Here is a 25594-nt window from a genome sequence, read left to right on the forward strand (position 1 = left end):
TACCTTAAACAATTTTAAAGCTGTGATATGAACTGGATCTCATTGAGCATCTCGCTGGTCATCCAGTCTGAGAATTTGGCGATTTCTACTTTTTAAAAATCTGCTGCCAGGTGAGTTAAGTCGTGCACATACATGCTGGCCAGAGTGAAACGTATCTGTGTGAAGAATCTGAGTTTTCATATTTTTATCACTGCCTTCATTGTGGAGTGTAGTGTGATTTTTTTTCTGCATGACTGTGCACACATACACACAGTCATTCAGATCAGTGAGCACTTGCTATTGGCTGGATTTATCATAACATCAGTAACATCACAATGTGACTGATGCGTGACTTATATTCCTATTCATGTGCTTGCTTACTGAAAAATGCAGTTTGTGAGCACAGCTAGACACAAAATCTACGACGTTCCAGCTTAATTAGACTTACATATCAAATACATGGGGTAGATTAAATGGCAGAAATGCACTTTTTTTGCATCTGCTTCAAAGAGTTAAGTACTATGCTCTGTCGTCCTGTGTGGCAGATTTTGGATGGAACTAGACACCACAGGAATGACCAGGGATGGTGACCACTGCTTCATTATATACTTTGGTGGTACAGTTATATGCAAAACTTTGGGCACCCCTGTTCAAATTACATGCTTTGTAGTCTAATTTTTTTGGTGAAAATAAGTAAACACATCCTTTACAAAGAACACTCTTAAATATAGCATGTACAATTTTTTGTATCAATTCACGGAAAAATTTCTGTATAAAAATGAAGCAAAAACATAAAATGTACCAGCTTTTGCACAGGCCACATTTTCAGATTTATCCCCTGTGTTTTAAATTCATATGTCAACTAAAATATCAAATGTCAAATAAACAGTAACTGTGCATTAAAATGTGCAGCATTTATTTTCACTTCAATCAACAAAACCTGCCATTTGACCAGGGGTGCCCAAACTTTTACATCCAGCTGTATGTTAAAGAATAAGTCTGATGGTTTTCAGCCTAGTCTCTATCTGCTGCATTTATATCCTATCATTGATTTCCACAGGCAATCATTTAGACACGTTTTTCTATACTTAATAAAAGAGCAGAAAGCCTGTTGACTCTTATAATAGAAGCCAGTGGGCAGATGCTGGAAGACAGCTCCTTTGGCTTCTATTATAAGTGTGTCTGGAGCAAGGGTGGCTAATATAAATGGGCTAGTAGAGCTAAACCCTTCCTCACTTTCAAAGAAAGAAGACATCAAAATAAGGTCTAATTTTTAGCATTCATATTCTTCTGACTTCTCTTAACAAAAGCTAGAAACTGATTATTTTGAACTTATTTGGAACTATAGCACCACCAATAGAAACACATAAAGATGCTAAGATGGGCTGATTTACTTTTAGCCACAACTGCAGAATAACACAACCTATGTATCTGTGATTATGTGTCAAATGCATTGTAACATTAGATTTGATACCCATTTGGGCAAAATTTTAAGCTCACAATATCCAACCTCTGATTGGCTGAGACACACTCAAAGGTGTTGTAAACAATTTTGTTTACAAATACATGTCTAAAAGTCAGGCACAGTCAAATTGTAAGCATATCATTAGATGGAAATATTTAATGTGGAAAATGTTTTAATGTGTTTCATAAAAAGCTGACTTACAATTGTATTACTATATTACTATATTACTATTACTGTATTACTATACATTTGTATCAGCACCCTTATGGGATTCACAGTGCTATGTGAGCGCCCATCTAACATAGGTGCTGTATAAGCTGTGAACAGATATTCAGAGCTTTTAACACAAACATTAGTAGCTTATAACTGCTTGTAACAGACATTCAGATAAGACTTTATATTGCTGTTTTACCAAGTAATGATTTGAAGTGAAACCTCAAGTTCCGTTTAAGTTGCAGCACAATCATGCCGTGAAAATAGTGTGATTGTTCGATTAGCTTGCTATAGCCGTTAGGTAAAGGTAAACATCAGCATTTAAACATTTAAGGCAGCTCATTTCATTGTTTCATTGCTGCAACTGGGAAGAAACTCTCAAATGTGATGTTACAGTGTGGGAGCTAAGAGGTGATATTATTTTAGCTCTCCCATCCAATTATTGGCTGTTGTTATGGCCAATTACTGTTATGGCCAGCTGTCACTGGTCTGAAGTCAATGGGTTTTCTGTTCTTTTTAAAGTACTCAAACTTTTTGTCTGAGCTAGTCAGTTGTATGCAGATGCAGCAGATAAAGCTGAAAAATGCTGGTGTTCACCTTTTCCTTTTTTTCAGAAGGTTTTAGTGGTTTTAGGCTGTTTTTACACCCACTTCGCTTTCGAAAGTTCGAACCAGTGTCTGACTTTGTGATATTGCATCTTTTTTGTTTGTTTCAGCTGGTTTCACACCACAAAGGATAAAGTGCACAAAATTATACACATGGAAGTTTGTTAATTGGTCAGAAATTTGGCTGGGATACAATCACTGTGTTACTTTCACATTAGAGAAAAAAATCCAGAGTTTTTTTTAACTCTGACTGGCCTGTCACTCTATAAAATCCAGATCATTCACATTTATTCTTGGTATTATTCAAGCCCTGATTTGTATTAACCCCTTAACAAGCCATGGAACTGCTAGCAGGCCCAAAGATGTATTACACACTCCTTTAATCTGAGTAGTTTGAATGGAAGTCCCTGAAGGCATTGAATAATATAAGACTTTGTATGAAATCAACTAGAATTGTTAAGCAGACACTTGACATATATCAAGAGTCAAAATCAAAGTAATATAAATAATATTTGATCTCTGCTTGTTAACGGAAAACGTTTGATTTCTTAGCACCAAACAAGTTATGTAAGTACTCTTAGTACCCACCGAGTTGAGGTCCGACAGCAGGCTTACATGGAGCTCGTCGTGTTGGAAGTGAGGGGAGGGACGAGGAGGGGGGAGGGGCGTGCCCTCCACAGGCCGAGGGTTAGAGCTACCCATGTTATCAATAGCATTACCTGTGACACAGAGAAGCACACAGAGTGCATTTCAGAGTGACAGTAAAAGAGCTGTGATGCTTCTTAATACTACCTTTATTTAACAAGCTGAAATACTAATCTTTAAGCTACGGATACAAATCACATTTAAATGCGGCAAGTATTCTGGTGGCAGCAATGCTCATGAGTTATGTGAACACCTGACTCTGAAAACGATGTTCTGCATAAGCTCTCTTTCCAATCATGAGTAAGTGCGATAGGGTGCATTTGCCGATAACAGTCTGCAGGTGCGTAAACATAAATGTTGAATGCACTGGGTATTAGCATGATTCGTCTTATTGCTAGCTTTCTCTCCAGTCAGCCTCAGTAATTCATCCATCACCACCACCTTTCCCGCTAATCCTGCCTGTGTACTGTCTGCTGATGTTCAAGTGTGGTAATAAGCAAGCCTATCTGATGCAATAACATATTTTGTATTGCCATTCTCAAAGTCGAGATCTTGCCATGCAACATCTTCAATGTTATTTGACATTCAGTCACAAAATAGAACATTTCTAATTATACCTCCATACCAATTACAGTACTGTGCAAAAGTCAGAGACCGCCCTTTCCTATGTTTAATTTCTTAGTGTCCGAATTTAGATCAGTCTTTACAGTGTCCAATTTCCGCTTTTATTGCAGCTTCCAGTTTCCCAAAGAGACCTGCAGGGATGCGTATTCTTCCACATCTACAAAGTTCAGTCATAGAAGTTGGCCCTACGTTCTGCTTCTCACAATCCAAATAAACTCCAATTGTAAATTTAGACTCGGCAAAATGCATCTCAGACATTCAGATTTGGTGTTCCAGTGTAAATGTGTAAATGTCCTTTTGTTTCCTTTTCTCAGTAAGAGCTTCTTGACAGCTACACATCCTTTCAGACCCGTAGCATTGAATTGTCTTCTCACAGTGGATGGATGGACAGATCTGAAGCAAGAGTGGAGCTTGACTTTTTTCTTCTCTCTCAAACATGAAAACTTTAAGTACTGTTTATCTGATGATGATGGTTCTGGTGGTCTACCAGGTCCTGCACAGTTATTAGGGGTCCCATTTTCTCTGTAACTTTTAATCATTTTTGATCTCCACTTTTAGAATCTCTTTCCCTTATTTTTCCACTGACATCTTCTGTATGCAAGTGAACGATCCTGTATTTCATCTCTTTCAGTTACTTTAGATGCTCATGAGAAAGAAATCTGAAGGTGAGTTTGAGTAGCTGCTTGTATGTCTGTTAGTGTGTGTTTAAAGGGGAACTTAATGTCAGTGAGAGCTTCGGGAGCAGCTTTTGTTGGGAGGGCTCAACTGTAACTGGTTGGTTTTAATACTGATGGGATGGTAGAGTTAAAGTGACAGTAAAGAGTGGAGACAGTAAAAATTAATTTGAAAAAGGTGTGGTCTCTTTTTTGCACAGTGCTGTATGTTAGGATGAGAATAGCTTAAACTGTGTATTACTAAAATGATCCCAATAGAGCTACTATCAGTTTTGTGTGGTCAACATCAAGCACTACAGTAAGCAAAGCAAGGTCCCAGTTTAAATCATATTTCCATTTAGTCTCGTTATTACCCCTTTGTACTATTCCAGTTTGACCTATTTATTTATTTATACTTACTTGCTAAAATATTCAATAAGATGTGAAAGTGAAAACTATGATATCAAAAATGGTCGCAATTTCATAATGTAATAAAAAATATATTGGAAACCATAAAAAACTGCAAAACTGTTCCCTCAAATTTGTACATTTTTAATTGATTTGTTTTATTTAGTTTTTTTAATTCAAAATATACAATGGGGTATAAAGTCTGAGACCACATTTAACATCTGGGACATTTTTCATTTAAGTTCATTTTCAAGACTCTGTGCTACTTCTAGGCTCCTATTCAAATTAAATTTGTGACAATGACCATGTAAAGGTTGGATTTTTTTGCCTTGTGTCTTACACTAAAGCTTGTGGATGTGATTTACTTACATATCAAATACTAACAAACAAAAATACTAACTAAATTCTGAAATCCACATAAAATTTCAAGACTCTATTTGTCATTCAATTCTGATCATATAATTTGCAATGAAAACCATTTATTCAATTGAAAACAATGTAAAATAGCAACGTTTTCACTAGTGATCTCAGACTTTTGGACCCTGATACGTATGCATATATATTCATATATTTGTGTGTGAAATACATTAATTCTTCATTTCATTGTTAAGTGCATTCTGATCCGTAGCCTCTTATGCTCCTTGGAACCACTGATGGTTCCAAATTGCACTTCTTCATATTCTTCATAATTTTCCTATTTCACAAGCTACATTAGAAAGGTGGGTGTTGTATGAGGCTGTAACTGTTTTCTTTCCAGTCAAATAGATGGGTGATGTCATTTTAAACCCTTATAATAAAAGAAGCTAAACTCACTTTTTTTTTTCGACCCATTTTTCCTCAAATCTGGGCTGTAAACTATAAACAGATGTAGAGGCGTTCCTTCAGTGATCTGCTCTGTAACAATTATTTTTATAAAATAATACAAAGATCGTCTAAGACTTTTGCGAGCTTTTACAAAAATTAAATAAGCAAAATAAAAATTTGCGTTTATTTCATGCAGCTCCTGAATAATTTGCCTTAAGGTTTGGTCATGTAAATTCAGATGGGCAAACTAAAATATACTCTGGAGCATAAGAGGTCTGGCACATCTGGTTTATAGTGTTCACTAAAGGTAGTGGACAGATGTTGTAGATAGAGATTAAGGTGGAAAAAAGGACAAAGCATCATTTGATTAAATTAAATTATTGATCAAATGACTATGCACATCTTTTTTTGTCCAGTATTGTGAGCAATATGTGGGTTCACTCACGCAGGCAGGCGTTGCTGGTGAACATGTGGAGGATACGCAGGCACTCCTGCCACTTGTTACCGCTGCCTTCACAGTTACACCACTGAGACACCTCCGTACTGCTGTTACTCACGTAGTTCGGCGTCATGATCGTACCTGAGGGAGAGAGAGAGAGAGAGAGAGAGAGAGAGAGATCAAAGAATAAGTGATGGGAGATAATGAGAAAATAAAATTAAAAAGAGAAATAAGCAAAAAGAAAATAAAAAGAAATGAAGAAAAAAAAAAAGGCTAGAAATTTCATGCTAATCAGCCCGGCCACCATCTGGGAGAGTCTGCAAGCTAGATCTATGCACTCCGCCCTCAGCTCTAATTATGTTAACACATGCAATCGCATCATCTCTCGTTTACATGACACATCTCTGGCTCCGTTTTGTCTGGCTAATTTCATAAGTGCCTGCTTGCCCCGTTTGCTGAAGTTGATGTCACACCGGGGACTTAACCTACACCCTTTTGGGACATTTTCCAAATTACTACACTTGAATGGTCCCACGTACCCCCAGTGGAAAAACACTGAGTAATCAGAGTAATCAGATGTGACTTGCCGTGTCAGAGAAAAACAACATGTGCATTTTGACGCAACAGAACACATGATATACACCAGCTAGTGTGAATCAACACTAACTGAAGAGCTCATATTGTCATGTAACAGGCCTTTTTTATGAGTTTACATTCTGTCAAAACAGACATGTTACAACATCATGTGTGTCCAGTTAGTGACAAACACAAATGCAGAAGCATCCCATACACTGCATTAATACAGCAGGAATTATATACTGTATACATCTAACCTTAAAACTAGAGTGAAACAACATCTCAGACATCAGGCAGTTCCTAACAATTCCATGAAACATCTTTCCGTGAGGGATCCTTTAGCGGTGGACGTCTGGTTCCTTTTACCACCACTGTGAACAATTCTGTCTCAGTAAGTTTCTCTAGAACAGTATTTCACACCAAACCACTCTGAATGACTTTGTTCACATCTTAATCATTTAATCATGCAGAAATTTTGAAAGGTCGATGGAATTCCACTTTAACATAAAATGTGTTGTTAATCGATGGGCTGCTATTTTTGAGAGTGTCCAATTTGGAACCGTCAGCTGCTGCTTACAATGTGGGAACATTTCATGATGAATGGACCAACAGAAATGGGCCAAAATTACTGGGGAGACAAAATCAATGTACATTCAATTTAAGAACGTTTCGTTCCTCCTCATACAAAGTTACCACTTTGGAGATAACAAGTTTTGTTAAAGCAGCAACAAAAGGCAAACATTACCCACTAATTCCCCTCATTTCAAAGGTGACATCGATATCATCAGGTGGAATAAATTTACGTCACATGCTTTGAAGTATGTTAAAATAAAACCGCTGTATTTGAAGCGCAGCGGAGCCTGTGATCACTGTGTGTGATTTGGCATGGACCCCAGGCTGCAGCCGTCAGGTGGTCTATCATGCAGGTCTTTCTTTCTCATCACATCAGCCCTGCCGTGCATGTGTGTGTGTGTGTGTGTGTGTGTGTGTGTGTGTGTGTGTGTTCTCTCACCGATCAGTCCAGCGTACGCCTTCAGGCACACAGCGCCGCTCTCGCGCAGACAGCCTGAGGGTGAGTGAGGGGAGGGCTGGCAGTTCTGCTGGAAATCAGCCCGTCTCGACCTAGAGAGAGAGAGGGAGAGAGAGAGAGAGAGAGAGAGAGAGAGAGAGAGCAGAGATGGAGGAAGTAAAAGAGAAAGAAGAGAGAGACAGACAATAAGAAAGAAAAGAGAGAGGGAGAAAGAAGAGAGAGATAAAAAAAGAGGGGGAAAGATGGAGGGAGGGGCAGAGAGAGAGATAGAGGGGAGAATGAGATATTGAGAGAAAGAAGAGAGTGAGAGAGACAGAGATGACGAGAGAGAGCAAGACAGGAGAGACAAACAGAGAAAGATAGCAGATACAGGCAGGGAGAGAAAGAGAGAGACAAACAGAAGGGGTGAGAGGCAGGGAGAGAAAGAGAGAGAGAGTGAGAAAGACAGAGAAAGAAAAAAGAGCGATGATAGACACATAATGAGGGAAGGAGGAAAGAGAGGGATAAAAAGAGGGGGAAAGCAGAGGGGGAGAGAGGGGGGGGGGCAGAAGAAAGGAGAGAGATCTATATGTTATGCCATAGAAATACATGTATGGGAGAACGGGGTGCCGTCTAATATCGCCTGCTCAGACACTGTCCAGCAGGACAGAACTGGGCCTTTTTTACTTCTACACTTTTTATGTATTGTGACCAAAACAGAGCGCTACACTTTCTCCTTCTGTTAAATGGGACCTTTGCCAACTTTCTGTGAAGCTTGTCCAACATCACTTACAAAAAAACACATTTGTGTGTGGAGCGTGTAGCGACATAAAGGGCTCAGTAAAGATGTTAGTGCTTATGTGTGCATGAAAGCCTGTGTTTGTGTGTGCGTCTCACATTGTTTACATCTTGCGGATCACGTTCAGCTTTCATCAGACAGCATGAAAAGCCAGTGATCTTGACCGCATTCAACACAAGCGTTAATGTAATGTGTTTTCTGTATTCACATAGTTTTGTGAGCAGAAATGTGTCTGGTAAGTGCAGACCAGCAGATGAGAGGATAAACAAGGAAAGATTGAGGATTTGAGGCCCAATCCTGCTTTCTAGGCTGATGAAAGTGTTCAGGCCAAGCTGGTCAATTCTTCTTATAGCAGGGAACAGGTAAATACCATGTCAGAGTAACTGATGACCATTGATGAACAGGGTAAAGGATAGCAAATAGATTATGCAAAGAAACAGATGGACTTCAGTCTGTAATTGTAGAACAGCAACATGCTCCTATCTGGTAAGTGGAGCTGATCAAATGGACAATGTCTGTAGACACAAGGTAAGTGGACCTGTTGTTTATTTCATTTATATCTTTAGTTTTATATATTTTCTTTCTATTATAATAAAGTGGTCAGTGAGTGGATATTGAGTACCGTTCAAAAGTCAGAGACCATGTGCATTTCTTTCATTTCCAGTCAAAATTTAAGATTATTAGTTTTTAAGCATCAGGGAAAAAGCAGAAAAAATACATTTAACACAAAATTACACAAAAGCCCCAACAGCTAAAGGTATTGTGAATTTTTCCAGTATTTACTATGTCCACTCTTTGCCTGTTACAGGTTCCATTCTTTTCAGGAGACTCACTTTCAGTTTCGCAAAGAAATCTACAGCCACACCCTCAAAGTTCAGTCTTAGAAGTTGGTTGTATTTTTTCTAACAATCCAAGTAAACCCAATTACCAGTTTAGGCTCATCGGTCCTTAAAATCTTACGCCACATCTCAGACGTCCAGTCTTGGAATTCTTGTTCACGAAATTGTCTTCTTTTTTGTTTATTTACCTTTCTTAGTAACAGCTTCTTGACCTCTACACATCCTTTAAGACCCATAGTGCTGAGTTGTCGTCTCACAGTGGAAGGATGGACAGAAACACCTGTGAATGTTTTCAGATCTGAAGCAGCTTGAGTTTCTCTTCTCTGTCAAAGATGTAAGTTTTAAATGCTGCTCATCTGATGGGGACAGTTTACGTCCCATGTGTCAGACACAAATGTCTGGCCCACAAAAGCATTTTAATTTTCTATTAATATTAGCCCGTTTCACAGCATGCTGCACTACAATCCCCAGCATGCACTGCAACATAATGTGCTCCAACTCTCCTACCTCTACCATAAGTCTATGGAACAGTGGTTACGGCTCAATTCTACACAATTCCACACCAGCTGTATCAACAAAATGCATTCCAGGTGCAGTTCAACCAATATAAACACTCAGAAATTGAGACCAAGTCTTAATGAACTTGCATCAAAGAAAGGATGCCAGGTGTGTAGTTCAAGCAAGTAGGTAGGTTTAAAAGACAGAGCAGCTGGGGAGATTTACTACAAGTCTACTACAAACGTCTGTATTTTACTATTGAGGTTTTTGCATATTTTGAATTAACAATGCTCAGTTCAGTTACAGCACAACATTAATTAAAACTGAAATTAAAACATTTTTTTCTCTGGCTGACAGCTTTGATTAAATTTTTTAATATGGCCCAATTTACTGGTTGGATTTGACACCCCTGGTTTATGTGATGGTGCATGGTTGTTAGAAGCCCCATTTTCTCTGTATACTCCAGTATCTTCACCGAACTCCAGTTTTTTATTTACTTTCCTTTGACTTTCCCCTTCCTTCTGCAAGTGAAATCGTCTATCTAGTCTCCTCGAAATATCTCATGAAATTGAATAACTTAATGTCTGTTTTGGCTGGAAATTTAATAAATAAAGAGTGGTCTCTGACTTTTGCACAGCACTGTATGCACTGTTCAGTATTTCATGGGTGCGTATCTCCCCGCACACCTGCAGAGGTCATCTCGTAGACAGAAGGTCTCCAGGTGAAGGCAGTTGGGCTGCGTGTCTCTCTCCTCGTAGGAGCAGGATGGTACGATGGTCTTCCTCCTCCTTTCACCACACAGCGGGTCATTACAGGAGCAGAACAGCAGGCTGAAGCTGTATTCCTCTGGCACACGTTCCAGAAACCTACGCAGCGCCCGGTGACACTTCTGGCGGTTACACCGCTCCGAGCCTGCCACACGCTTAGTGCACGCCAGAACGTACTCGGACCGCAGAGCCCCGCACTTCTCAAACAGACCGCAGTCCTGAGCCGCCTTCAGACACCGGTTCTGTCCATCCAGAGGTAAAGATGAGACTGAGGAGGGAAGGAGGGAGGGAGGGGAAGATAAAGGTGTGAGAAGAGGTGTGAAAAAGCGAGCGAAAGAGTCAGCAGGGCGACAGACACTGCGTCAAATATGTTTTCAGCCTGATGACACAAGACACAGAGAGCATGAACTGTGAAATATGAGATATGTCACTAGGCTTTGATTTTGAGGTGTTTTATAAGAAGAATGGTAATCAGATACTAACACAGCAGAAATACAGGCTTTAGTATTACATTAAAGTGACCAAATCATGGGAAATGGAGTACCTTGTGTTTTTAAGCTGCACTTTGTAAGATTCTTTGTTAAAATTGAAAGAGGTAGCATTACCGAGTCAGGAGAAAATAAGCACTCTAAAATATGGTGTGCATGCGCTGCTGCAAGTCGACCTGTAAAGCCTGAAATAAGGATTTAAAACTCTGGGTTGGATTTTGTCTTTACATGGTAAATACTCATCTCAATGTTCAGGTCCCAAATGCAAAATCAACATTAGACTGATGATGATATGATGACAAGAGTAGATCATTTGACTGAGTTCTGAATATTCTGAATTCTCTTTCAATGTACTTGTCATCATCAGATGCACCCCCCCCAACCCCCCCCCCCCTCCCCCAGATGCACCCATTCATCATGGCAGTGATGTCACAACCAAGAACTGAATTACCAGCCGTTCATCCTGTAGATTTGTAGAAAGGAATTTGTGAACAAGGGCGGCCAATCAGAACTGAGGCCATTTACATATGCACTATACGTCCAAGAGTTTGTGTTTTGCTGTGAAGATTTGATTGCATTCGGTCACAAGAGCATTAGTGAGGTCAGGTACTGATGTGGGATGATTAGGTTTGAAACACCTCTCCCACTCATCCCAAAGGAATTCAATCGAGCTCCGTCACTCTGGAGAGCGGAGTTTCACTGCTCCACAGCCCAATGCTAGGGGGCTTTATATCCCTAGAGCCAATGGTTGACATTAAGCATGGTAAGCATTAAGCTTTCTGTTGAGACTATCCAGCCTATATATATGTACACTTGAACCTGTTTCATCAATGGGTGCACCTAAAAGCAGTGGAATTTGTGAATTAGGAGAGCTGGATACTTCTGGACGCATGATGTATCACAGTAACAAACGCAGCTTGTTTAGTTTATATACACACACACACACACACATATATATATATATATATATATATATATATATATATATATATATATATATATATATATATATATAGTTTTTTCTATGGAAATTATAACACTTTATTACACTTTTCAAGAAAAACAACAAAAAGTGAATTTCTGCATCAAACCCCTATGACTTTAACCCACCCACCCCCTTAGAACACCTACTTCCGCTAAAGCTGCTCCTGGGAGCCTGACAGAGACAAACAGAATATCTACCAGAACAAGAGTTTAGTAATAATTTAAGGACGGGAAAATTCACTGTAAATCTGAATGTAGTACCACATAAATGTGACTAAAATACAAGAGGAATATAAAACATGGCTCATTTAGGAATAAATATATTATTAATGCATTTCTGTATTTCTGTAAAGCTGCTTTGGGACAACATCTGTTCTGAAAAGCACTACACCAATGAAGTCGTATAATAATTGAAGTACCTGCGACGATGGAAGCCAGTTTTGATGTTTCCGAATTTCTTACGAGCTCTAGTTCAATGTCTTCATACGGGGACGTCTCAATGTCATCATACCCTGCAACACACACACACACACACACACGCACGCACACACAAATACACATCTTCTTATCAATCCAGATACACACCCAGAGCTTTCTATCTGAGCCAAACAAGCGGAATATTCCAGACTAATTAAGCCTGCAGAACTGCACCATTACCTTATCATTACAGCTAATTAAGAGAGCCGCTCTGTTTAATCAAATTACAGGGATTATATGATGGCTCTATGATTGTGCTTCATACATAATAAGTAATATGGCACAGTTCGCACTTACATTTTAATAAGGAAAAATGTGTACGTGTGTATAGAGTGAGGGAGTTTATTTGGTGGGTTGTATAAATCGTGCTTGTTCTGTATTAAACTGAAAACAAAACCTGATATTTGGTGTTTTTACCTTTTTAACTTCATGTTTTTTTGCAAATCTATGCTCATACCAACTATGATGCCCACAAGACGGGAAGGGAGCATGTTTAACACTGTGTTACATCACCTTTTACTTTGAATAGCACTTAATGAATGTTTGGGGACTAAAGATGCAAACTGAGCCAGTTTTGAAGGTGGAATCTTTTGGCCATTTTTCAGTTAAGTCCATAGATATATTCATATTTTGCACTTCATAATGTGCCATACATTTTCAATAGGAGACAGACAGGCCAGCACCTACACTCTCTGATTATGCAGCCATGCTCGAAAAAAATCTCCATTTTTGATGTTTTTCAGTTTTTGACATAATTTGAAAATACCTGTTACCGATTACATTGCAAGTAAATTCATGATGAATGGAATAAAAGAAATGACCTAAAATGACTTGAAAAATGTCTGATTCCATTGACTTACATTAAAAGTAAAGTATGTTTTTTCCTTCTCCTGTAAAGTTATCATTTTGGAGATATGAGGTTTTCTTCCAACAACAGCGATATGTAGAATGCGCGTTGGTGTTATGTTGAAATAAGCATGGAAGTCACTGAAAAAGACGGCGTCTAGAAGGCAGCAGGTGTTGCTGAAAATGTGTTCAGCGTAAATGGTGCTTCACAGATGTACAAGTTAACCACACCATGAACAGACACTCGCTTTGAACATTACATTGAACAGTGTTTATTGACAAAGGTTTGGTTGGTCAGTGTAGTGGTTAACACCTCTGCCTTGTAGACTGGGGTTCAATCCCCCACCAGGGTAAGTGCCCTACACTACACCAATAAGAGTCCTTGGGCAAGACTCCTAACACTGCCTTGGCCTGCCTGTGTAAAATGACCAAATTGTAAGTTGCTCTGGATAAGTGTGTCGTAAATGTTTGGAAAAGCATTCCTGATCCCATGGAGGAGGGACTGCAAGTCACGGGGCATTCAGTTGAGGTTTTTGGCTTTGCTTTCTAAGGATTTCCTGAACCTTTTGATGATATTATGCACTGTAAGGGTGAAATACCTAAGCCTCAACCCATCCTTGCTCATAACAGACTAGGCTTAGATGCTCCTTTTAATCACCCAGGCATGGTAACATCACATATATTATGTTTTATGGACATTTAACAATGTTCCTAGTCTTAAATTGTCCATGTCCAACCTGTTTTGGAACATGTTGCAGGTATCAATTTGAGAATGAGCTTATATTTAGGGGAAAAAAAAGAAGTTAAAGCATTAAATATCTTGTCTTTGTACTGCTTTTGTTTGAAATCAGGTCAAACTGGATTCAGAAATCACTGCTTTCTGTTTCATTTGTCTTTCACATACTGTCCCAACCTTTTTGTAAGTGGGTTTGTAGGTTGCAGGACACAGTTTAATGCTTTTGTAGATTAAAAACAGACACACAAATGTTCCAAATGTATGATTCTGAGAGCCCACATATGTAACTACAGTATATGCAGGGAAAAAGAATAAATAATCAATTAAACTAAATAAATACAAATAAATGTGTTTAAGTGACATTTGCGCCAGTGTTCTTGATCTAGTTTGAGGCAAAGTCATCATGTATTCATTTCTTTCTGAAGAAAACAAACAAAAAATAAACAGAAAAAGAAATAATCACAGGGCCCGTGGTGGCTCAGGGGGCCCCTAAGTGACTGCTGATACTACTTATAGTAAAAACCAGCCCTGCTCACACACACGCACAGCAAATGCCTCACATTCTCTCTTTCACATCAACCAAATGCACTGCATCATTTCTTTTTTTTCTTCTTTTTTTTACTTATCTCTATCTTGCATGCAGGCAAAACACAATGTAAATAAATAGAGCAGCGTTTTGGCACAGTGAACATCACACTGCAATTACAGATACGATTTCCAATTTGAAACACAGGCCTTTGCACTTGACACTTCTGTACGATGCTGGCTGAAAAGCACTCTCTCTCTCTCTCTCTCTCTCTCTCTCTGTTTCTCTCTCTCTCTCTTATGAAACGATCTCTCTGTTCACACATCTCACCATTCAGAGCCACTGAATGGACTCAGCACATTGGTTTTGTTGCACACAAACTATAACGGACATTCACTGAGAGAACCAATGAGAACATATAGATTTCCATACGCCAACACGTTTTCTGTCACGTACACATAAAGCCATGTATGCACGCTGATACGTTCATGTCGTTTAGCATTTACAGTGGCTGTCATATCAAAATCTTGAAACTGCATTCTTTGTTGTTGTTGTTGTTTTATGCTTATACACCAACTGAAACCTCCCATTGCCCTTTACATCATATGAACAGTTCATGATGAAGGGACCAATATGGGGCAGTCGTGGGCTGGAGGTTAGGGAACAAGCCTCGTGACCGGAAGGCCGCTGGTTCGATTCCCAGAGCCGACAGCACATGACTGAGGTGACCTTGAGCAAGACACCTAACCCCCAACTGCTTCCCGGGCGCTGCGGATTGGGCTGCCCACCGCTCTGGGCAAGTGTGCTCACTGCCCCCTAGTGTGTGTGTGCTCACTAGAGTGTATGTGGTGTTTCACTTTGCAGATGGGTTAAATGCAGAGGTGAAGAATTATTTGAATTAAAAAGTTGGGAACACTTCCGTATAAGGGGACTGAAGTTTATGTCTTATCAAGCCAACAGCTGACAATAAACTGGCTGCTCATTACTATTTTATTCAAGGGCCTGTACTGGACGTTGTATATTTACATATTACACTTTTCCCTGAGGTCCACTTATAATATTAACCTCTTCAACTCCTTGAGACCACTGCTGGTTGCAAAACACACTGTCATGATCTTCATAACTTTCATAATTCATAAGCTACATTCAAAAGGTGGGCGTCATATGAGGCTGTAACTCTTCTTTCCAGTCAAATAGATGATGTCATTTTAAACCCTTATAATAGAAAAACTCACAATTTCTTTTCTACTGAAAGTCACCTAATCTTTCCTATAAACTATAAACAGATGGTGTCTCTTCAGTGATCTGCTCTGTAAAAACGATTTTTATAGAATAATACAAAGTCTAAGATTTTTGGCTTTCAGTAGTAAATTGTAAGCATATAGCAATATGTGTAGATCATAAAACACATTTTCTGTTCATTTTGGGAGCTTTTACAATAAATAAATAAATAAATATGAATGTGCATTTATTTCATGCAGTTACTGAGTAATGTGCCTTATGATTTGGTCATGTAAATTCAGATGGGCAAACCTAAATATGCCCTGGAGAATAAGAGGTTTAATGAACCAAAAACAAGCAAAAATAATACTTTTACACGACCATCTCTCCAACCTCACTTTAGCCCTTAGAAACAGGCTATTTTTGTTACTGTGCCTTTAAATGCTGTTTGTTCTGATTGGCAGCTCTATTGTGTCTCCTTCAAAAAACAGTCCAGGCTGAAAAACATCTGACATCAGAGTGTGTCAGCAGGGCTAAACTGTTATATTATGATAGCAATTTAAAAGCTTCACTTTCTTGCATTAAATGGTCCTTGATTATTAAACTATATATTATTTTATAATTATAAAATGATTATTAATAATAAGTCCCGATCATCAAATTCAAAAACACAAGAAAAAATCTGTGCAAGGGTCCTTTTGGAGTATGCTGCTTTAGGGCAACATGGTGAGACAATGTGGGAAGAAATGACGTAGTGCCATGTTCCCTGAAGTGATGAGACCTGACTTTTGACTGTCTAAATCCATTCCACTGCCGCACAATGTTACTTCTAGGCAACAAACATATTTCTGCAAAATCATAATAAAACAAATTTATACTGAATGTTAAAAAAGAGCTTTAAATGTCCACTAAGAGAACATTGTACTAATGCAGATGCTTTTATTGTCTTACTCAAACTCTTTCCTTTGCTGTTAACCCTGTTTTTGTCTTTAAATATGTATAATTTTGTTGTAAAGTGAGGAAAATTAATTTGTTGCCCTGAGGCAACATCGTGCAATAAAGGGTAAAATGCAGCAAATAGGCAGAAATTGTGCATTAAAATGTGCAGAGGTGTATTCAATCAACAGTGTCATTTGAGCAAGGGCACCCAAGTCTTTGCTTATGACTCTATATAAAGTTTGGACAGATCTAACTGATTGTATACTTTCTATGCTTTTAAAGACCTTTTGAAGTAAAGCAGTATGTGTTAAAGTTTAAAATTGGCACTTACTTATGAATTCCATTAAAAAAATGAAGTGCTCTCATGCTTAGCAAGTTGTTTTTTGCAGCAAACAAGGTCTCAGAATATGTTTATCTTCTTCAGTAATGTGGGGGAAGCATCCCAGGGGGCTCCTCATGAAGCTGCTTTAGAGACTGATCAAGAGTGTGTAAAGCTGCATCGTGGCAAAGAAGAGAGTAACGATTTCTTTAACACTATTTATCTCTGTAATTTTTACTTTTGGATTTGACTGCCTAATTTTCAGTCACGTCCAATTCCACTAGCTAGGGCTCTCCCTATCACAAAATACTACCAAGCTGGGAGGGGGAAGGCTAACACATGGTTATGTGCATTTAAATCAGTTCCAGTTGTCTGCTCCTGTAACGTCGTTGGACAGCTGTACGCACTTGGAGGAGGACATTACCACTAATTCAATTACCTCAAACTCATGACCTTCTGATGAGTGGGTGACTGCTTACATCACACGTCAGGCTCCAGTCCTCGCAGGTCAAAACACTGCAGACTTCAGCTCACTGCCTCATTAAATACACCTGATTCAGCTCATCAGCTAATGAGCAAGGCCTTCATGAACTCAGAGTGTTAGATGAGTAAAGGTTCACTTCCACGGCACTTTGGCCCGGAAGGTACCCAGTTTGACATGCCTGGCTTAGATAATAGTGTCGTTCTCCTTTTCTGTTACTTAATAGTTTCCATGTTTTCATTATTATCCTAAAATGTGGATATTAGAGAAAATAAGAAAATTCCCTCTATATAAAAGTGTTAAAGTTTTTGACCTGTCGCTGCTGGAAGAAAGCCTTATGTTCCAGGAGAAGGAAGAAATTTCTAACGCTCCATTCATAATTGAAATGTTCACACTTTGCAAAGGGCAGCTGGGGCTGTCAAATGTGTAAAAATAGCAAAAGTCCGAACACTCCAGGTCAAATCGCATGTTCTGTAGATTTTTTGTGTGAAAATAAGTTAATCCATCCTCCACAGAGAACAGAGTTATTTATGGCAAAATATAAAATGTGCCGTAATTTCCCACCGGCCACATTCACGTTTTATTTTTCTTTCAGTACAATGAAGTTCAATAAATAAACAGTAATTAAAACGTGCTGAAGTGTGTTCTCTGGTGTCATTTGACCAGGGGTGCCTAAACTTTTGCACACGACTGCATGGACATATCCACTTGAGCTCATCCTCACCCTGTGGGAATCGAACGGTCCAATAGACTCTGAGGCAGGTGGGCTCTCTGCGTGAGCCGCGCTGGCACTTGCACTCCTGCAGGCTGTGGTAGTGCAGCAGGGCGTTCTGGGCATCGCTGCAGACCTGCCGGGCGTCAAGGGTCAGCGTGGCCACCGCCTCCTCGTCCACACAGTAATCCAGCTGCCGGTACAGCTTCTCACACTCCGGCTCAGACATGCACTCTTCCACCGCCTCCACGCAGTCCAGCGTGCCCGGATACAGAGGAATGACCGAGGAGAGTGAACCTGGAGGAGGGGTCAGCGGAACAAGAACAGAAGACACTTTAGAAGACCGCTCAACGTCTTTCCTCCTGGCAGTGCGCTACGATGGCATGGTATGGTTTCTAATGCAAGGCTTCTGTTAAAAGTAAACACACCAACAATGAAGGAGCTTCACATTCTGTTTAGGGTTGCCAGATTGCAGTCGTGTCACAAATGGACAGTTTCAGAACAGTTTGATTGGTTTTTTTTTTGGCTGTTTTTTTTTTTTATTCCTGAATTATTACAATTATTTAAACAATTACAATCATTAAAAATTAAATCTTTCAATGCTGTACAATAAAACTTTACAGACATCTATTTGTTCTACCACTGTAAAATACAAATCAAATGCCTGTGACTGTGCTGTGCTGTGTGCATGCGAAAGAGAGAGAGAGAGAGAGAGAGAGAGAGAGGGGGAGAGAGAGGGAGAGAGAGAGAGAGGGGGGGGGGGGCAGAGAGAGGGGGAAGACAGAGGGAGAGAGAGAGGGAGAGAGAGACAGAGAGGGGGGACAGAGAGAGAGAGAGGGGGGGGGGGGGAGAGGGAGAGAGAGAGAGGGGGAGACAGAGAGAGTGAGAGAGAGAGAGAGAGAGAGAGGGGGGGGGGGGGGGGGGCGTAATGACAGGGCTAAACCCAAACACCTGGCAAAATGTAGTTCTGATTTACCCCAGAGTCACAGGCAGCGATTCTGGCTAGTGATTTATTTATTTATTTATTATTTAAAGGTGGCTGTGTGACACGAGTGATGATGTGTGACTGTTGTGTTTGTCCAATACACTGCAACAGTTCTAGCTCCATTCAAACACTTTCCTTGGCACCCTGGTAAGAAGAAAAACACCTTTATATAACAAGTTAAAGTACTGAAGCGAGTGATTTGAAGTTTAACACAACGCAGTTATTAACATATATGTTAACCAGGTTCAGAACCAGACTTTCTTAACCTTCATTACAGTGCGACCCTTTCTGGGGTTAAAATTATTTCGCAACCCCCCCTTTTTCCAAATTGCCCTCCCCCCACCCAGTCGTCCAGGCTCATCCCCATACACAGCAGTAAGCATTAAAGACATTAAAGAAAAATAATTAAATAGTAAGTCTACTCTTCCTGGGTCTGCATTCTTTAGCTACCACCTCGCCACAAACTACAAAGCTTTAGCCTGGTGCTAAAAAATACTTTTAGCCTAGCGGCCAATCAAGCTCCCTCCACAATAACGACCTCAGCCAATAGAAATTCATAATCCACACTAGCTTGTCTTCCATAGCCTCACTCTGTGTCTGATAAGGTATATCATAGCACCACCATATCTTGCGACCCCCACCTTGAGACTCCCTGGTTAAGAACCCCTGTTCTAGAGGCCTGCAGTGCCGTACTCTTACTTTACTCTTGGTGCGAGTAACACGGTAAAGTGATTGAAAGCCCTATTGGAGCTGGATTAGTTTCACATGACGATGCTGTAATTTGAGTGACTACTAATGAGACCTGTAAGCCGAATCTAGTATGAATCTGCCATCCCTGTAGTTTTTACTAGTCTAGTAAGTAATAATTCTAACTTAGAGCTCCGTCAGTAACAGTCCTGTTCAAATTAACCTCACAGTAATATAATTACACATCTTGGTGACGGACATCACATCTCTGCCTTTGCCTTGGCTAACAGCAACAAGGCAGCAAAGATTCTTGCCGTTTTTACCAATTAAAAAACAAGCTGTGGGAACCCAAGCTATATTAATCCTACATGAATCACCCAGTGACTGTTCTTTCACATTCTGTGGGAAATGAGTGCACTTTTTCTCAAGTATGGAGGCAATAAACAGAAACATTTATGTGTGTGCATTCTCTGAAGCCAATGTTTTGTCCTCCCTCAACTCAGAATAATAAAATGTAAGAATTACAAAAAAAATGGTTGATTTTATGCAGGGATGTTGACTGTTGGCTGTGGATTCCCAAGCTAATGACTTTGCTAATGACACAGTACATTCTACTAACAACATGATTACAATAAATGAAATGTTTGGAGATGTTTTGTATTTGCAAGAAACCAAACATACTGTGCACTGAACTTTTCTGGTGTTATAGCACTGCGGAGGTCAAGTAGCCGCTCCCTTCTCTGCAATATGTACGACAGGGCTGTCCAAATTGTTTTCAAAGATGTATAAAAGACGCGCGGCTTATTTTACTGTTGTATTGCTCAGAGCAGTATGATTGTCATTTGTTTAAGGATAACAGTAAAACACAAATTATATTAACTCAATTATCATTTTCAGTTTTATAAAATAATGTTCTTCACATGTCAAATAAATGCAGTGACAGCTTTCAGAAATCACTTTACTAAATAAGAAGAGCATATAAAACCGCAGAAATAGCTTTTATTGTTCCACCTTAAAGGGTTAATATTTACCGAACTGCTGAATTTGCTCTGATAAGACGTTGGAGCTGTGAGACTCGGGAAGCTGCAGCTGCTTTAGCTTCTCTCCTGAATATTTATGCAAGATCCTTTCTTTGTTTCATGTTTATTAATATTAAATTCATTACAGTCTTGTGAAATATGAGGCACACACATTTGCTGCAGCTCTCCACAAAAAATTATTCAAATTTCCGTCTCGCCAAAATCCCAGTTCTCTGTGCTGAGTTTGAGCTTTATGGCTGCAGTCTGGACTAAACGTGGTTCAGTAAATGAAGCTGTAGGTCCAGTCAAAGAAGACAGGCTCTTAAACGTTAGCTAACTGTGTTACCACAGCGCAGCGCATTACACTGTGATTTACCAGCACTGCTGCCACCATCAGGTGAAGAGAAGAACTGCAGCACACCAGCTGGAGGGACACTTATAACACACTCTTAAACAGAGGCTGCGAACTAATTAAAAACAGGCAACGGGCCACATTTGGCCCCGAGGCTGGACTTTGGACACCCCTGATTTAATATGATTTCTTATCTTGTGTGGATTGGTCAAACATTATAACAACCTGCGGCAGAATAACCTTCTCCACCTCCTGACGTACAACTGTCTAAATAAAACGTTGGCCATTTCTTTGGAACAGCTTCATCCAATGATCACTGTCGCAGCTTCATCCACTGACCACTGTCGCAGCTTTATCCACTGACCACTGTCGCAGCTTCATCCACTGACCACTGTCGCAGCTTTATCCACTGACCACTGTCACAGCTTCATCCACTGACCACTGTCACAGCTTCATCCACTGATCACTGTCGCAGCTTTATCCACTGACCACTGTCGCAGCTTTATCCACTGACCACTGTCACAGCTTCATCCACTGATCACTGTCGCAGCTTTATCCACTGACCACTGTCGCAGCTTTATCCACTGACCACTGTCGCAGCTTCATCCACTGACCACTGTCACAGCTTCATCCACTGATCACTGTCGCAGCTTTATCCACTGACCACTGTCGCAGCTTTATCCACTGACCACTGTCACAGCTTCATCCACTGATCACTGTCGCAGCTTTATCCACTGACCACTGTCACAGCTTCATCCACTGATCACTGTCGCAGCTTTATCCACTGACCACTGTCGCAGCTTTATCCACTGACCACTGTCACAGCTTCATCCACTGACCACTGTCACAGCTTCATCCACTGACCACTGTCACAGCTTCATCCACTGACCTCTGTCACAGCTTCATCCACTGACCACTGTCACAGCTTCATCCACTGACCACTGACACAGCTTCATCCACTGACCTCTGTCACAGCTTTATCCACTGACCACCGTGTGTTTTGTGAATCAATCCAAGTCTCGGTTCAGCTGTGTGCTGATGAATCCATAATGATATAACAGCTTTGTCTAAGTCTAGGCTAAGAGACCCCTGATGCTCTCACCCCCCCACCTCACTCATCTTAGTCTTGCTCTCTCTCTATTTCTGTCTGTGACTGTCTACTTCACCTATATGAGCTCTGTTTCCTCAGTAATGTCTTTACCTGTGAGGTTATGTTTAATTATTTGAACGTGTCGACCTGTTGAGACGATTTTTCTCTATTTTTATGCATTCTTTGTTATTCTGAGATTTTTTTTTACTTTAGCATCATTTTTTACCCAAGCCATGGTCTTCTCTTTTTACATTTTGGGGTTTATTTAATGATAGAAATAAAAAAATCATAAAAATTCTCTATTTCTATGCATTTTTCCAAGTTTCTGTTATCGTCAAAAATATCATTTGGATTTGGATTTATTTCCTGGTCTTTTACTTTTTAGGGTTTACTTCAAGAGAGTTTTTTTCATACATTTCTAAATTATTCCCTAAATCTTTCTCCTAGTCTAATGTGTTTTCATCATTTTCATAAAATGAAATATGTTTATACATTGTTTAAAACAAAATCACGTTTGTTATTGTAAAGTTAAAGCTGCTACATTCAAACACTGGGAATGACTGATGTAAAACCACCAGCAGTCTGTCAGGCGTTAATCATATCAAAGCATGAACGCAGCCAAAATCAATCGTGATGCGGCGTGTTGAATTTAAATCTTCATTCTGGCCTAAAAAAGGAAAACAAACACAAACAGATTTGCAGCCGTTTCTGTATCTTTCCTGGGCTAACGGTCAGTATCCCTAACGACATTTACAGACACCTCAGCAGGAGGAGAGGGGGAAGAGGAGCGGAGAGGAGCAGAGGACCAGACAAAAGGCTGGGGGATGGGGTTCATACACATTTGGGGTAATGGGTCAAAATCCACAGGGTCAAACATTATGGCAAGTTAATCAAATTAGCCAGAATACAACAAGAAACAAGGCAGTGATCAACGCTTTCGGCGACTGTTTAAAGCAGCATGTGAATAGTGTCCAGCCTGCCGCTGTTTGAACGACTGATGGGAAAATATTCTGACCGTGGTAAGAAAAGGCCATCAATCCTCAAAGGAGGTCCGTTTGAGAAACAGTCCTTCATGCCACAGCTTTAAGCCCCCAGAGGTCACAGCTGGGCTCGGTCTGCTGCTGTCATCACTTCTTTCTCTCTGTTTTTTATTAAATTTCATAGACTTTTAAAAATAAAAAAGGGAAAATAACTTCATGACCCCAGCGTGAACCCTATCCCTGCATGGGTATAATAACTCCCTCTCTCTCTCTCTCTCTCTCTCTCTCTCTACACCCCCCATCTCTCTCTCTCTCTCACCCTCCGGAGCAGCAGGGTGTCCTAATTGCCGCTAGGCCTCATTTTAAAGCATGTGCTGATTGAGCGCCGGCGGCTGCGGGCTGTAGACTAAACTGCCATGGATGCATTGGGCCTGGGCTTCAGGGAAAAAAAACACACACACGCACACACACACGCACGCACACACACACACACACACACACACACACACACACACAGCAGCGTCCAGCTCCAGCTCTGGCAGGAGGAGAAACAGACTGCAGCAGCCAAAGCAAAATGACCAGACAAATGGAATTATGCTATTCATTGCCATGTATTTAGCAAGCATTGCAATCACTCTTGTGGATTCTCCATGCTGGATGTTTTACAACAGTAGAAAGGCAAATTACACATTTTCACAATGTGATTTTTAAAGAGAAAGTTTGATGAAACATCTCATTTACACAGTAACATATTCCATATTTAGCCATTCAGCCAGGGGAGCTCTGGCGTCTCAGGTTTGCTTCTTCAGGTTTGGACAGGAGCTACGAGGCTAAAGTAGACAAGCAGTAATGAACACACATCTCCCACTAATAATGACGTATTGTTCTTTATCACAGTGGGCCACATTCAGGCCTGGAGATGGGAACGGCTGCTGCTGCTGTTTTTAACTGTGACATTTTTCATGCATTTTCATAGAAAACAGTGTGTTTTACAATGTCAGAAGCCACATAAGCAAGAAAACATCGGCCATGGTCTTGTGAGGCCTCTGGGGAAAAAGAATCTCCAAGGACCCCCTCCCACTCCAAAAATAGCAAACCATACATTAAACATAATAACAAAGTAAAGACCTAATGTGAGATTAAGCAATGTTTCATGTTCATGTCTATGTCTACCCTGAGCAGCACGGGACTATGAATGTGTAATGAAAGTGTAAGATGCTGTAATATATACATGGTCAGAATTTCAGTCTAAGTTTTATTTTGGTTTTGTTCAATGATTTGAAAATGCCTGCCGTCCATTTACGTTGTGCCAACGTTTCAGGATGAATGGACCAACAGAAATAGTCCAAAAATAGTCCACTACATTAACTTACAAAAGAAGTTAAGAAATTTTTCTTCTTCCTTCTTTCCTCACCATTTCTGAGATACGAGGTTTTGTTCTGACAGTGACAATATATAGACACTGTGCTCAAGTTTTAGACACCTATTTAAAAGCTGTTTATCTGGGAAGTGTTTATTTGCACACTGATATTAGACAAAATTAAATAAAAATAAAATAAGTTTTGTTTGTTTAACCATTTCCAAACCTCTGCTTGTGGCAGCCTAATATTAATTGTGGTTATGGGTAATCATTCAACACTCAGTTAAGCCAATCAGCACCTCATTAATATACATAATGTTAATATATTGAATCAGGTGTGCTGGTGGTGGAGGATAACACATCCGTGTGATGTCTGGGGTGTTGAGGAGAAATCTGGACTGTCTATCTGTATATCTATCTATCTATCTATCTATCTATCTATCTATCTATATATATATATATATATATATATATATATATAAAAATATCTGGAATCAAACTGTTCTTCAAACTAGCTCAGAAGAAATTGACTACATTTTTCAAAATAGGAAAGTCTTGTTACGTTTTACTGTAGTTGTTTATTTGAGTCTATTTTAATGATATACGGCAAAAACACACTGACTGTCAAGCTAAATGGTGTTGTAAACAATGAGCTTAGGTGGCTAAGACTGCAGTACAGTAGTGCGGTATGTGTATAAACCCATACTGTAATATTTTTTCTGCAAGATTTGAATAAAGATTTCTTCTCTTTTTCTTTCAAGCCCACCTGAGATGTAATACAAAAACTGAAGTAGTCCTACACACATGGATGAATAAACACTAACATCCCACCTGAAAGGCAACAACGATGTCCCATGAGTCAATAATAACTGAAAACAAAAAAGTAGATCTGGGGACAGAACATTTCTTCATTTATTCCATTTGATTAGTCATTTGCACATATTCGGTGGCTTATTGTTGATCTCATGTTAATCTGCAGTGTTTTCCAGAAACTGGGCCACTTCAGCCCTTGTGGTCTGAGGTAACCCAAGGCCTCTGGCAGTCAGAGGCCTCTGGGCACTGGCTCCAT

The 25594-nt window shown here is 39.9% G+C and overlaps 1 protein-coding gene across 1 annotated transcript in view; it reads right to left on the reverse strand.

The window, feature by feature from the left end:
• gfra3 (GDNF family receptor alpha 3) overlaps nt 1–25594 on the reverse strand; it is a 56980-nt gene that overhangs the window by 19359 nt on the left and 12027 nt on the right. The window contains exons 2-7 of the mRNA XM_017722550.2: nt 18065–18349; nt 12215–12307; nt 10243–10591; nt 7424–7533; nt 5842–5976; nt 2851–2981 (exon numbers count right to left, since the gene is read on the reverse strand). Coding sequence (XP_017578039.1) covers nt 2851–2981; nt 5842–5976; nt 7424–7533; nt 10243–10591; nt 12215–12307; nt 18065–18349 — 1103 coding nt within the window. The remainder of the gene's footprint in view (nt 1–2850; nt 2982–5841; nt 5977–7423; nt 7534–10242; nt 10592–12214; nt 12308–18064; nt 18350–25594) is intronic.

The sequence above is a fragment of the Pygocentrus nattereri genome, chromosome 11 (genome assembly GCF_015220715.1).
Source record: "Pygocentrus nattereri isolate fPygNat1 chromosome 11, fPygNat1.pri, whole genome shotgun sequence".
Lineage (NCBI taxonomy): Eukaryota > Metazoa > Chordata > Actinopteri > Characiformes > Serrasalmidae > Pygocentrus > Pygocentrus nattereri.